At 42.6% G+C, this 15181-nt stretch overlaps 1 protein-coding gene across 2 annotated transcripts in view; it reads left to right on the forward strand.

Annotated features, from left to right (window-relative positions):
- Positions 1-15181, forward strand: part of LOC139385224 (TCF25 ribosome quality control complex subunit) — a 37966-nt gene that overhangs the window by 15200 nt on the left and 7585 nt on the right. For both annotated transcript variants that reach the window (XM_071130341.1, XM_071130342.1), the window contains exons 11-16: positions 5311-5416; positions 5526-5685; positions 6110-6197; positions 6374-6532; positions 13016-13106; positions 13781-13860. In XM_071130341.1, coding sequence (XP_070986442.1) covers positions 5311-5416; positions 5526-5685; positions 6110-6197; positions 6374-6532; positions 13016-13106; positions 13781-13860 — 684 coding nt within the window. The remainder of the gene's footprint in view (positions 1-5310; positions 5417-5525; positions 5686-6109; positions 6198-6373; positions 6533-13015; positions 13107-13780; positions 13861-15181) is intronic.

The following is a 15181-nucleotide window of genomic DNA, read 5'->3' on the forward strand; positions in this document are numbered from 1 at the left end:
AATGCTCTCCATCCAACCTCACTGAGCACGAGCTGTTTTGCAAGGAGGAATGGGAAAAAATGTCAGTCTCTCGATGTGCAAAACTGATGGAGACATACCCCAAGCGACTTACAGCTGTAATCGCAGCAAAAGGTGGCGCTACAAAGTATTAACTTAAGGGGGCTGAATAATTTTGCACGCCCAATTTTTCAGTTTTTGATTTGTTAAAAAAGTTTGAAATATCCAATAAATGTCGTTCCACTTCATGATTGTGTCCCACTTGTTGTTGATTCTTCACAAAAAAATACAGTTTTATATCTTTATGTTTAAAGCCTGAAATGTGGCAAAAGGTCGCAAAGTTCAAGAGGGCCGAATACTTTCGCAAGGCACTGTAGATTAGGGCCCAATACATTTATTTCAATTGACTGATTTCCTTATATGAACTGCAACTCAGTAAAATCTTTGAAATTGTTGCATGTTGCAACATGTGTATAAAACTGAGCACACAGCCATGCAATCTCCATAGACAAACATTGACAGTAGAATGGCCTTAATGAAGAGCTCAGTGACTTCAACATGACACTGTCATAGGATGCCACTTTTCCAACAAGTCAGTTTATAAAATTTCTGCCCTGCTAGAGCGGCCCCGGTCAAATGTAAGTGCTGTTCTTGTGAAGTGGAAATGTCTAGGAGCAACAACAGCTCAGACTCAAAGTGGTAGGCTACACAAGCTCACAGAACAGGTCCGCCAAGTGCTGAAGCTGCTATGGGTTTCCATAGCAGAGCAGCCGCACACAAGCCTAAGATCACCATGTGCAATGCCAAGCGTCGGCTGGAGTGGAGTAAAGCTCATGCCATTGGAGCAGTGGAAATGCGTTCTCCGGAGTGATGAATCATGCTTTACCATTTGGCAGTCCAACAGACAAATCTGGGTTTGGCGGATGCCAGGAGAACGCTACCTGCACCAATGCATAGTGCCAACTGTAAAGTTTGGGGAAGGAGGAATAATGGTCTGGGGTTGTTTTTCATGGTTCGGGCTAGGCCGCTTAGTTCCAGTGAAGGGAAATCTTAACTTGCTTCCAACTTTGTGGCAACAGTTTGGGGAAGGCACTTTCCTGTTTCAGCATGACAATATCCTTGTGCACAAAGCGAGGTCCTTACGTAAATGGTTTGTCGAGATCGGTGTGGAAGAACTTGACTGACCTGCACAAAGCCCTGACCTCAACTCCATCGAATACCTTTGGGATGAATTGGAACGCTGACTGCGAGCCAGGACTAATAGCCCAACATCAGTGTACAATCTTACTAATGCTCTTGTGGCTGAATGGAAGCAAGTCCCTGCAGAAATGTTCCAATATCTAGTGGAAAGCCTTCTTAGAAGAGTAGAGGCTGTTATAACAGTGAAGGGGGGACCAACTCCATATTAATTCCCATGATATTGGAATGGGATGTTTGACAAGCAGGTATCCACATACTTTTGGTCATGTAGTGTGTGTGTATATATACACTGCTCAAAAAAATAAAGGGAACACTTAAACAACACAATGTAACTCCAAGTCAATCACACTTCTGTGAAATCAAACTGTCCACTTAGGAAGCAACACTGATTGACAATACATTTCACATGCTGTTGTGCAAATGGAATAGACAACAGGTGGAAATTATAGGCAATTAGCAAGACACCCCCAATAAAGGAGTGGTTCTGCAGGTGGGGTCCACAGACCACTTCTCAGTTCCTATGCTTCCTGGCTGATATTTTGGTCACTTTTGAATGCTGGCGGTGCTTTCACTCTAGTGGTAGCATGAGACGGAGTCTACAACCCACACAAGTGGCTCAGGTAGTGCAGCTCATCCAGGATGGCACATCAATGCGAGCTGTGGCAAGAAGGTTTGCTGTGTCTGTCAGTGTAGTGTCCAGAGCATGGAGGCGCTACCAGGAGACAGGCTAGTACATCAGGAGACGTGGAGGAGGCCGTAGGAGGGCAACAACCCAGCAGCAGGACCGCTACCTCCGCATTTGTGCAAGGAGGAGCACTGCCAGAGCCCTGCAAAATGACCTCCAGCAGGCCACAAATGTGCATGTGTCTGCTCAAACGGTCAGAACAGACTCCATGAGGGTGGTATGAGGGCCCGACGTCCACAGGTGGGGGTTGTGCTTACAGCCCAACACCGTGCAGGACGTTTGGCATTTGCCAGAGAACACCAAGATTGGCAAATTCGCCACTGGCGCCCTGTGCTCTTCACAGATGAAAGCAGGTTCACACGGAGCACATGACAGACGTGACAGAGTCTGGAGACGCAGTGGAGAACGTTCTGCTGCCTGCAACATCCTCCAGCATGACCGGTTTGGCGGTGGGTCAGTCATGGTGTGGGGTGGCATTTCTTTGGGGGGCCTCCATGTGCTCGCCAGAGGTAGCCTAACTGCCATTAGGTACCGAGATGAGATTCTCAGACCCCTTGTGAGACCATATGCTGTTGCGGTTGGTCCTGGGTTCCTCCTAATGCAAGACAATGCTAGACCTCATGTGGCTGGAGTGTGTCAGCAGTTCCTGCAAGAGGAAGGCATGGACATGGGCATGATGCTATGGACTGGCCCGCCCGTTCCCCAGACCTGAATCCAATTGAGCACATCTGGGACATCATGTCTCGCTCCATCCACCAACGCCACGTTGCACTACAGACTGTCCAGGAGTTGGCAGATGCTTTAATCCAGGTCTGGGAGGAGATCCCTCAGGAGACCATCCGCCACCTCATCAGGAGCATGCCCAGGCGTTGTTGGGAGGTCATACAGGCACGTGGAGGCCACACACACACTACTGAGCCTCATTTTGACTTGTTTTAAGGACATTACATCAAAGTTGGATCAGCCTGTAGTGTGGTTTTCTACTTTAATTTTGAGTGTGACTCCAAATCCAGACCTCCATGGGTTGATAAATTTGATTTCCATTGATCATTAATGTGTGATTTTGTTGTCAGCACATTCAACTATGTAAAGAAAAAAGTATTTAATAAGAATATTTCATTCATTCATATCTAGGATGTGTTATTTTAGTGTTCCCTTTATTTTTTTGAGCAGTGTGTATATATATATATATATATATATATATATATATATATATATATATATATATATATATATATATATATATATATATATAAAAAACAGATTGTTCAATCAATTAAATTAAATATATTAATTATGTGATATTGGTAGTTTATTAAATGGCACAAAGGCTGCGCTGTGCTAATCTGTGCCGATCCCAATTGTTATCTAAGATTTCCTCTTAAAAAGATTCCTTCTCATATATTATAATAATAATAAAGGACTTACCACACTTCACATCAACTAAACAGACATAAAACCTGAGTCAGATGTCCATATCGTACCCAGGAATGACTCTTCTAAATGGACCAGGGTGACTGCATTCCATTACTGGTCATTAAACCTGTCTAAGCAGTATGACAGAACAACACCCATGGGACAGGCCACACACTATTATTACACATTCACCTGCCTTCGCCCTGTGTCTTAGGCCTTTAGCCTTTATCTTATCTAGGATGTGGTGGTCATGGTGTACAAAACATTATGAACACCTGCTCTTTCCATGACATAGACTGACCAGGTGAAAGCTATGACCCCTTATTGATGTCATTTATTGAAGGGGAGTAGACAGGTTAAATAATGATTTTTAAGCCTTGAGACAATTGAGACATGACTTGTGTGTGTGCCATTCAGAGGGTGAATGGGCAAGACAATATATTTAAGTGACTTTGAATGGGGTATCGTATTAGGTGCCAGGTGCACCGGTTTGAGTGTGTGAAGAACTGCAACACTGCTGGGTTTTTCACGTTCAACAGTTTCCTATGTGTATCAAGAATGGTCCAACACCCAAATGACATCCAGCCAACTTGACAAAACTGTGGGAAGCATTGGAGTCAACATGGGCCAGCATCTCTGTGGAACACTTTCAGCAAAAGCGGGTGCAACTCAATATTAGCAAGGTGTTTCTACTGTTTTGTATACTCAGTGTATATCTCTGATTTCCGTCAAACACTGGCTTCCTCCCCTCATGGTGGTGTGTGTCTGCTCTGTATAAGCATCCAGGGTGGAACACGTTGTGACGGCTGTCCCTCTCAGGCCTGCTGTGTTATGATCAGGAGGACCTTATCTCTGCTTCAGTAGATGACTGATAGGAATACCAGATGAACAGCCCTGCCGCCCGCAGCAGCTCTGTCATATACCACATAGAGGGCCCTGCTTTTTGTTGCGGAAATGGACGCACTGTGCTTTTACCGATATTTCCAGTGTTATCCAATAGTGTTGATGGAGGTAGAAAATCTTAGCTTGTGTCAATTAAATAACATTTCCTGTCTCCAATCAATATCTGAATGGGACTCGAACCCGGGTCCAGCGACTGCCAAGCCAACCCCTTCACCTGTTACTCCCAAGAGGTCCGAACCCCGAACCTCTTGATGAGCTTGCTAGGTGTTGGGTTATTGTTGCTTCACTACCCCCTTCCTTCGGGAGAGTGTGTCCCCAAGCTATACCAACTCCCTCATGAGTACATGCCACTCGGATGGCCTCATGGGCACCATCCCACTTCTGACACCAATGTAGTGAATTTGGAGGGTAGCCCCGACCGGGACTCAAACGCAGATCCAGTGACTGTCAAGCCAACAGGTGTTGATTTTACAGTCGCTGGATTGGGGTTTGAATCTGTTGGGGCTACTACCCCCCCGAATTACATACAGTGTATTTCAATGGTTGGTTTCATTTAATCAACCCTTTAACTGCACCCAATTTACCAATTTTTAGCTACAACTTCCAAGTCTGTTGGAGAGGATCAGCTTGAGCAAAATAAGGTGTGGAATCACTGATCTACACATATAATTCCCTGCCAAATGATAGTAAATAATAATATCACACGCACAACCAGACATTGATTGATCGGAGACGGTGTCAATTAAATTAAATTTCCTAGGATTTTCTACCTGCAGCAACACTAGTGGATAAAGCTTGAAATACCAGTAAAAGCACAGTGCCTCCACAGTGCCTCCACAGTGCCTCCACAGTGCTTCCATTTCCATTATGTATAGTGTCACTGTATTTAGGATACCCAGGATATTGAGTGTTTCCAGCAATGGCACAGATTCTGGTCACGGGTTGTCATGGGTCCACTTTTAATAAAGAAACCATTTATTTTATTTCTGTAATGTTTATTTATATAATAGTTATGTGGTCTTAGTTATGTAGGCGAAACTGAATGAAGTATTCATTGAAGAAGAGGAGCTGTTGTGTGCTTTATTCCGTCATCTCCTTTCTCTCCCAAGTCTGGACCCCGACAGCGATCCCCTCTGTATGCTACTGCTCATTGACTTCCTCTCCCTGCGCTCACGAGAGTACAACTTCCTCCTCCGGCTATACCAGGATTGGGAGGTGAGACGAGTGTGTGCGCCAGATTTTCCCTGTGTGTGTGACCTCATACCAGTGTGTGTGTGATTTCTGTGTGTGTGTATTGTCTGATTCCTGTGTGTGTGTTTCCCAGGTGCACAGGAACCTGTCCCAGTTGCCAAACTTTGCCTTCTCTGTGGCTCTGAGCCATTTCCACCTGAGTCAGGAGGATCAGACTGAGTCAGAGGAGAGGGAACGGCTCAAACACAAGGCTGACCTGCTGCTGCAGGACGCTCTCATCATGTTCCCTGGAGGTTAAAGTCACACACACACAGGCCTGAGAGGGACAGCCATCAGAATGTGTTCCACCATGGATGCTTATATAGAACACACACACACACACACAGGCCTGAGAGGGACAGCCATTAGAATGTGTTCCACCATGGATGCTTATATAGAACACACACACACACACACAGGCCTGAGAGGGACAGCCATCAGAATGTGTTCCACCATGGATGCTTATATAGAACACACACACACACACACAGGCCTGAGAGGGACAGCCATTAGAATGTGTTCCACCATGGATGCTTATATAGAACACACACACACACACAGGCCTGAGAGGGACAGCCATTAGAATGTGTTCCACCATGGATGCTTATATAGAACACACACACACAGACAGACAGAAAATAGACCTATGCCTGATATCTGTATGTTTGTGTTCCCCAGTGTTGATGCCTCTGTTGGACCTGTGCACAGTGCAGCCAGACGCTGCTGTATCGTCACATGACTTCTTTGGACCCAGAAGCCAGTTGGGGTAAAACATCTGCTTCAACCGAGGCATCATGTCTTCCTGTCTGTCATGTCTTTCCTTTATGCACATCTTCTGTGTCAGTCAGCCTAATGGAATTGAATCATCATTTATTGGCATGAAATTGTATTAGAGTGACAAATTTAATTGTTCCTTCCTCCCATCTCTTTCCCTCTTTCTAGGCAGTCTCCTGCCCTGGCTGAACTGGTGTCTCTGTACGTGGGGCGGATGCACACCCTGTGGAGGGAGGGAGGGGTCCTGCTGTGGCTGGAGGAGTGTGTGAGGGATGTGTTACGACGAGTCGACGCTAAAGACCCTCTGGTGGAGGACTGCCAAAACAAGTAAGAGCCCCTTGGACTCTAGACCACTGGCATTATTACCTTTCCAACCGGGCAAACTGTTCCTCATTAACCCATTCGCCTCTATCCTCAAATTCGAGTATTTCTGTTCAATAAGTAATATTCATTGATTCAGTGGAGCAATGTTCAGTGTGGATTCCAAGCTAGTTCACCTCCAACATTCCGTGCCTAGTGAAGGTCTACTTACCCTTTGCACAGTTTACAAATTTTGCAGCCTTGAAATGAAATACAAAAATAGATTACATAGTTTTTCTACCATTGTTCACAACCTACTCCACTTCCAACGTGAAAGAAAAATTATAGAACATTTTCCAAATTAATAAAATAAAAATAAGATGTCTGGATTGCATATGTCTTCACACCCCAGGGTTAATACTTGGTGGAAGCACATTTGGCAGCCATTACAGCTGAAAAAAACATTTGGAATAGGAATCTACCAACTTTGCACAGATGTTAGAGCAACATACAGTGGGGCAAAAAAGTATTTAGTCAGCCACCAATTGTGCAAGTTCTCCCACATAAAAAGATGAGAGGCCTGTAATTTTCATCACAGGTACACTTCAAAAAGAGAGAAAAATTCCAAAAAATCACATTGTAGGATTTTTAATTTATTTATTGGCAAATGATGGTGGAAAATAAGTATTTGGTCAATAACAAAAGTTTATCTCAATACTTTGTTATATACCCTTTGTTGGCAATGACAGAGGTCAAACATTTTCTGTAAGTCTTCACAAGGTTTTCACACACTGTTGCTGGTATTTTGGCCCATTCCTCCATGCAGATCTCCTCTAGAGCAGTGATGTTTTGGGGCTGTTGCTGGGCAACACGGACTTTCAACTCCCTCCAAAGAGTTTCTATGGGGTTGAGATCTGGAGACTGGCTAGGCCACTCCAGGACCTTGAAATGCTTCTTACGAAGCCACTCCTTCGTTGCCCGGGCGGTGTGTTTGGGATCATTGTCATGCTGAAAGACCCAGCCACGTTTCATCTTCAATGCCCTTGCTGATGGAAGGAGGTTTTCACTCAAAATCTCACGATACATGGCCCCATTCATTCTTTCCTTTACACGGATCAGTCGTCCTGGTCCCTTTGCAGAAAAACAGCCCCAAAGCATGATGTTTCCACCCCCATTCTTCACAGTAGGTATGGTGTTCTTTGGATGCAACTCAGCATTCTTTGTCCTCCAAACACGAGTTGAGTTTTTACCAAAAAGTTCCATTTTGGTTTCATCTGACCATATGACGTTCTCCCAATCTTCTTCTGGATCATCCAAATGCTCTCTAGCAAACTTCAGATGGGCCTGGACATGTACTGGCTTAAGCAGGGGGACACGTCTGGCACTGCAGGATTTGAGTCCCTGGCGGCGTAGTGTGTTACTGATGGTAGGCTTTGTTACTTTGGTCCCAGCTCTCTTCAGGTCATTCAATAGTTCCCCCCGTGTGGTTCTGGGATTTATGCTCACCGTTCTTGTGATCATTTTGACCCCACAGGGTGAGATCTTGCGTGGAGCCCCAAATCAAGGGAGATTATCAGTGGTCTTGTATGTCTTCCATTTCCTAATAATTGCTCCCACAGTTGATTTATTCTAACCAAGCTGCTTACCTATTGCAGATTCAGTCTTCCTTTGACAGCTCTTTGGTCTTGGCCATAGTGGAGTTTGGAGTGTGACTGTTTGAGGTTGTGGACAGGTGTCTTTTATACTGATAACAAGTTCAAACAGGTGCCATTAATACAGGTAATGAGTGGAGGACAGAGGAGCCTCTTAAAGAAGAAGTTACAGGTCTGTGAGAGCCAGAAAACTTGCTTGTTTGTAGTTGACCAAATACTTATTTTCCAACATAATTTGCAAATAAATTAATAAAAAATCCTACAATGTGATTTTCTGGATTTTTGTTCTCTCATTTTGTCTGTCATAGTTGAAGTGTACCTATGAAGAAAATTACAGGCCTCTCTCATCTTTTTAATTGGGAGAACTTGCACAATTGGTGGCTGACTAAATACTTTTTTTGCCCCACTGTATATCCATAGTATTTTTTTCCAAATTTGCTCAAGCTCAGTAAATTTGGTTGGAAGTCATTGATGGACAGCAATATTCAAACCTTGTGTCTGATTTTCAAGCAAATTTAAATTAGGACTGAGACTGGACCATTCAGGAAGACTCAACACCTCTTGGAAAGCCATTCTTGTCTGTCTTTGGCATTACACATACGGCATTACAATTTGTGTAATTGTCCTGCTGTAATATAAAACTCTATCCCAGGGTTATGTGTTCAGAAGACTGAGACAGGGTTCCCTCTAACTTTTTATCTGGGCTTTGCTCCTTTCATATTTTTTTTGATCCTGACAAACTCCCCAGTCCCTGCAGGTGACAAGCATAACCATAACATGATGCTGCAAGCACATAACTTTGAAAATACAGAGGATAAACCACATTGGATTCACTCCACATATCTGACATGTATGACAAAGTGAGAAGAATTAAGCCTGTGGTACAGTCCACTTCAAATCATTCATTCTGTTTGCAACAAGGCCGTTAAGTAGTACTGGGAGACAACAAGGCAAAGTATTGCGCTTGGGTCCAATACAACACAGAGTGAAACCCACTCTATTTTCAAGTATTGTGGTGGCAGCATCATGTTAAGGGTATGCTTGTCACGGCAGGGCTTGGAGAGTTTGTTAGGATCAAAAGTAAATATGAAAAGAGCAAAGCCCAGGTAAAAAGTCTGAAAACCTAACCCTGGAATAAAATGTACACCCCCAAGCTCTCTAAGCCTACCCCTCATCTCCATCACCCAATAGGATCCACCATTTACCTTTGCCTCAAATGGGCCTTATCCCCCAACCTTTACTCTTAACCCCTCTTAACCCTTTCTCCTTCCCCTCGCTCATCCCTACGTAACCCTCTCCCACGTTGTCTCTCCTTTTCCTTCTCTCACCCGACATATCCCTTTATTTTTTTCCCCCTCTCTCACCCTGCTTAACGGTCTCTCAATCGATTTCTTCGTTTCCCACTTGCACCTCAGGCTGTCGAAGTTAGGGTCAGTGTTTGTACTGTATGTCTGTTAACCCCATGTTAATCAGAGTCATCTGACTGACCCCTCACGAGTGGAGAAGAGAAAGGTTACATGGAGTGGTTACATGGAGTGGTTACATGGAGTGGTTCCATGGAGAGGTTCCATGGAGAGGTTCCATGGAGAGGTTCCATGGAGAGGTTCCATGGAGCGGTTCCATGGAGAGGTTCCATGGAGAGGTTACATAGAGTCTACGTTACATAGAGAGTTTACATAGAGAGTAGAGATCGACCGATTGATCGGAATGGCCGATTAATTAGGGCCGATTTCAAGTTTTCATAGCAATCGGAAATCGGTAATTTTGGACGCCGATTTTGCCAATTTTTTATTATTATTTTATTTTTTTACACCTTTATTTAATCTTTATTTAACTAGGCAAGTCAGTTAAAACACATTCTTATTTTCAATGACGGCCTAGGAACGGTGGGTTAACTGCCTTGTTCAGGGGCAGAATGACAGATTTTTACCTTGTCAGCTCAGGGATTCAATCTTGCAACCTTACGGTTAACTAGTCCAACGCTCTAACCACCTGCCTCACGAGGAGCCTGTTAACGCGAATGCAGTAAGAAGCCAAGGTAAGTTGCTAGCTAGCATTAAACTTATCTTATAAAAAACAATCAATCAATCATAATCACTAGTTAACTACACATGGTTGATGATATTACTAGTTTATCTAGCGTGTCCTGCGTTGCATATAATCGATGCAGTGCGCATTCGCGAAAAAGGACTGTCGTTGCTCCAACGTGTACCTAACCATAAACACCAATGCCTTTCTTAAAATCAATACACAGAAGTATATATTTTTAAACCTGCATATTTAGCTAAAGGAAATCCAGGTTAGCAGGCAATATTAACCAGGGGAAATTGTGTCACTTCTCTTGCGTTCATTGCACCCAGAGTCAGGGTATATGCAACAGTTTGGGCCGCCTGGCTCATTGCGAACTAATTTGCCCGAATTTTACGTAATTATGACATAACATTGAAGGTTGTGCAATGTAACAGGAATATTTAGACTGATGGATGCCACCCGTTAGATAAAATACGGAACGGTTCCGTATTTCACTGAAAGAATAAACGTCTTGTTTTCGAGATTATAGTTTCCAGATTCGACCATATTAATGACCTACGGCTCGTATTTCTGTGTGTTATTATGTTATAATTAAGTCTATGATTTGATAAAGCAGTCTGACTGAGCGATGGTAGGCACCAGCAGGCTCATAAACATTAATTCAAACAGCACTTTGTGCGTTTTGCCAGCAGCTCTGCTGTTTATGACTTCAAGCCTATCAACTCCCGAGATTAGGCTGGTGTAACAATGTGATGTGAAATGTCTAGCTAGTTAGCGGGGTGCGCGCTAATAGCGTTTCAAACGTCACTCGCTCTGAGACTTGGAGTGGTTGTTTCCCTTGCTCTGCATGGGTAACGTTGCTTCGAGGGTGGCTGTTGTCGTTGTGTTCCTGGTTCGAGCCCAGGTAGGAGCGAGGAGAGGGACGGAAGCTATACTGTTACACTGGCAATACTAAAGTATAAGAACATCCAATAGTCAAAGGTATATGAAATACAAATGGTATAGAGAGAAATAGTCCTATAATTCCTATAATAACTACAACCTAAAACTTCTTACCTGGGAATGTTGAAGACTCATGTTGAAAGGAACCACCAGCTTTCATATGTTCTGAGCAAGGAACTTAAACGTTAGCTTTCTTACATGGCACATATTGCACTTTTACTTTCTTCTCCAACACTTTGTTTTTGCATTATTTAAACCAAATTGGACATGTTTCATTATCTACTTGAGGCTAAATTGATTTTATTGATGTATTATATTAAGTTAAAATAAGTGTTCATTCAGTATTCTTGTAATTGTCATTATTACAAATACATTTCAAAAATCGGCCGATTATTCCATATCGGCATTTTTTGTCCTCCAATAATCGGTATCGGTATCGGTGTTGAAAAATCATAATCGGTCGACCTCTAATAGAGAGTTTTTACATAGAGAGGTTACATGGAGAGTTTACGTAGAGAGTTTACGTAGAGAGTTTACGTAGAGAGGTTACGTAGAGAGGTTACGTAGAGAGGTTACGTAGAGAGGTTACGTAGAGACGTTACATAGAGACGTTACATAGAGAGTTTACATAGAGACAGGTCATAACGTGCTCTTTGCGCTCCAGGGGTCCTAATGTTTATGGGTTGTTTTCTCACTGTCAGAAGTCCTGATCCCTATACTACAAATGTAGTTTGAGGAGTTGGCGAGGTAACTTTGGTCTGAGTTCAACTTGGGATTACCGGGATCACAAATGTGGCTTACCTTTTACATTTCAGGTACATTTCTATGGCAACGAATCCTTCAGATCTAACTTGCTCCAAGGCAGGCTAACTCATGGCTAACTACATTTATCCTGAATGGAGTGTCTGAGCTGCAAGTTGAGGACCAATGAAATCAGATTCCCTCCCTCTCTCAAAGATTACTTCATCATTCACTTCATTTGAGACAGACAACTAATTAAAGATTTTATTCATCAAATGTGTTTTTGTGTGTGAAAGAAATAGTAATGGTTAAAATACCTATCACATTACACATAGTAATGACCGATGCATTCGAAACTTCACACACAGTAAAACTTCTGTATGACCCAATACAGTTGTTTTATTATAAGAGGAAAAAGATGCTCATGCATTGGTAACCACACCAAAGTAATTCAATAAAGACTGCACTTAGAAGTCTATTTCACACCATAGCCTGCTGAATTTGCCAGATAACTTTTCTTTCATTTTGATTTATGCACAAATGAAAATGTGGCACTGACTTGCCCATGGATTGATGTTTCAGTATTGTCTCAATGAAGAGTTGGGCGTTCGACTAGCAGATTACCCCTATTCCTTAGATTAAATAGCATGCTTTAATGGAGAATCTCCTTGGAAAGTGCTTTTTAGTCTAGGAAAAGGCTTAATCTAGGTCTGAGAAACCATCCATAAGTCTACGACAAATCTGCAAAAGTTATTGTTTCATAAGTGTTGAGGCAACACTTTTAGATTAAATATAGCAATGTTACATTTCGATGTCAGGAAGAAATCAAAGGAACCTCCTGAAATGAGGCATATTGGCTTATGTCTCTTTTTATTTGATTATTATTATTATTAATATATATTTGTTGTACTTTTACCCCTTTTTCGTGATCCCGGCCGGCCAACCCCTCCCCTAACCCGGACGAAGCTGGGTCAATTGTGTACCGCCTCATGGGTCTCCCGGTCATGGCTGGCTGTGACACAGCCTGGATTCGAACCCGGGCCTGTAGTTACGCCTCAAGCCTTAGACTGCTGCACCGCTCGGGAGGCCCTGGACTATGTGTCTCTGACTTTGGTTTCCCCTCCTGTCTCCTCCATCCCCCTAGGAGGAAGCAGAGGTACCAGAGTGCCCCCCTGAACATCCATCGCCACGTCATCCTTTCTGAAATCAAAGAGGCCACCTCCACTCTACCGCTGGTGAGAGACTCAGGCAACAGCCACTCTACTATACCCTGGTCACCAGTTCTGTTTCTGATTTAGCCCATTAATCCATTGTCATGCTGTTTGTCATTTGTTCAATCAGAAACAGATTTGGCAACCAGGTTTACTCTATTATTAAGTCTGTGTCTCATATAGCACCCTATCCCCTTATATTGCATGACTTTTGACCAGCCATAACCCTGGTCAATAGTAGCACACAGTATATAGGGGAATAGAGTGACTTATCTAATCATAGTATAATTTCCTTACTGCTTTATCACATGATCATGAATGGTTGTATTCATTCATTATGTACAATGTATATCCTGTATGTTTATAACATGAAATGTCCCAAAGAGTAAATGTGGTTTGCAAGACAGTAGCGTACACATACACAACCGCTACAGTACAGAGCATGCCAAATTATGCTGAGAATGTAGTCCTCTAATTCAAAGAGATAAATAACAACTGGCATACGGCTTCCTTATTGGTTCCATGAAGAACCCAATCAAATATAATGATTGGACCTCCTCATCGAGAGGTCCTCATAACACAAACGAGATCAACTTGATGTTTTGGATGCATGACAATTACAACAGTAACAGAGTTTTAGTGAGGATAGGTCTTCAATATGTTTACTGTAATGGTGAATTGTGTGTGTTCTCTCCCAGGAGGTGACCACTCAGTCGGTGATGGGGTTCGATCCTCTCCCCCCGCTGGACTCAGTGGTCTCATATACCCGGCCTGAGAGGTAACCTTCCAAACATGTCCTAACTTGTGTCATTATACATATATTGTGCAAGGTAGGGTATGTACCAGTGCAGGTTTTTACATAGTACACAAAATATAAACACTACCGTTCAACATTTTGAGGTCACTTAGAAATGTCCTTGTTTTTTAAATAAAAGCACATTTTTTTGTAATTTAAATAACATCAAATTGATCAGAAATATAGTGTAGACTGGCAGCTTTATTAAATAGTACCCGTAAAACACCAGTCTCAACGTCAACAGTGAAGAGGCAACTCCGGGATGCTGGCCTTCTAGGCAGAGTTCCTCTGTGTTCTTTTGCCCATCTTAATCTCTTATTTTTATTGGCCAGTCTGAGATATGGCTTTTTCCTTGCAACTCTGCCTAGAAGGCCAGCGTCCCGGAGTCACCTCTTCACTGTTGATGTTGAGACTGGTGTTTTGCGGGTACTATTTAATGAAGCTGCCAGTTGAGGACTTGTGAGGCGTCTGTTTCTCAAACTAGACACTCTAATGTACTTGTCCTCTTGCTCAGTTGTGCACCGGGGCCTCCCACTCCTCTTTCTATTCTGATTAAAACCAGTTTGCGCTGTTCTGTGAAGGGAGTAGTACACAGCGCTGCACGAGATCTTCAGTTTCTTGGCAGTTTCTCGCATGGAATAGCCTTAATTTCTCAGAACAAGAATAGACTGACGAGTTTCAGAAGAAAGTTCTTTGTTTTCTGGCCATTTTGAGCCTGTAATCAAACCCACAAATGCTGATGCTCCAGATACTCAACTAGTCTAAAGAAGGACAGTTTTATTACTTCTTTAACCAGAACAACAGTTTTCAGCTGTGCAAACATAATTGCAAAAGGGTTTTCTAATGATCAATTAGTCTTTTAAAATGATATACTTGGATTAGCTAACACAACGTACCATTGGAACACAGGAGTGATGGTTTCCATTTACAACATTAACAATGTCTACACTGTATTTCTGATCAATTTGATGTTATTTTAATGGACAAAAACTTGCTTTTTTTTCAAAAACAAGGACATTTTTAAGTGACCCCAAACTTTTGAACGGTAGTGTACATATATTATATATACAGTGCATTCGGAAAGTATTCAGAGCCCTTGACTTTTTCCACATTTTGTTACGTTGCTGTTCTAAAATTGATTAATATATTTTTTCCCTCGTAAATCTACACACAATACCTCATAATGACAAAGCAAAAACAGTTTTTGGACATTTTTGCAAAAGTATAAAAATAAAAAAAACTGAAATATGCTATTTACATAAGTATTCAGAACCTATACTCAGTACTTTGTTGAAGCACCTTT

Source organism: Oncorhynchus clarkii, chromosome 26, assembly GCF_045791955.1.
Source record: "Oncorhynchus clarkii lewisi isolate Uvic-CL-2024 chromosome 26, UVic_Ocla_1.0, whole genome shotgun sequence".
Classification (NCBI taxonomy): Eukaryota; Metazoa; Chordata; class Actinopteri; order Salmoniformes; family Salmonidae; genus Oncorhynchus; species Oncorhynchus clarkii.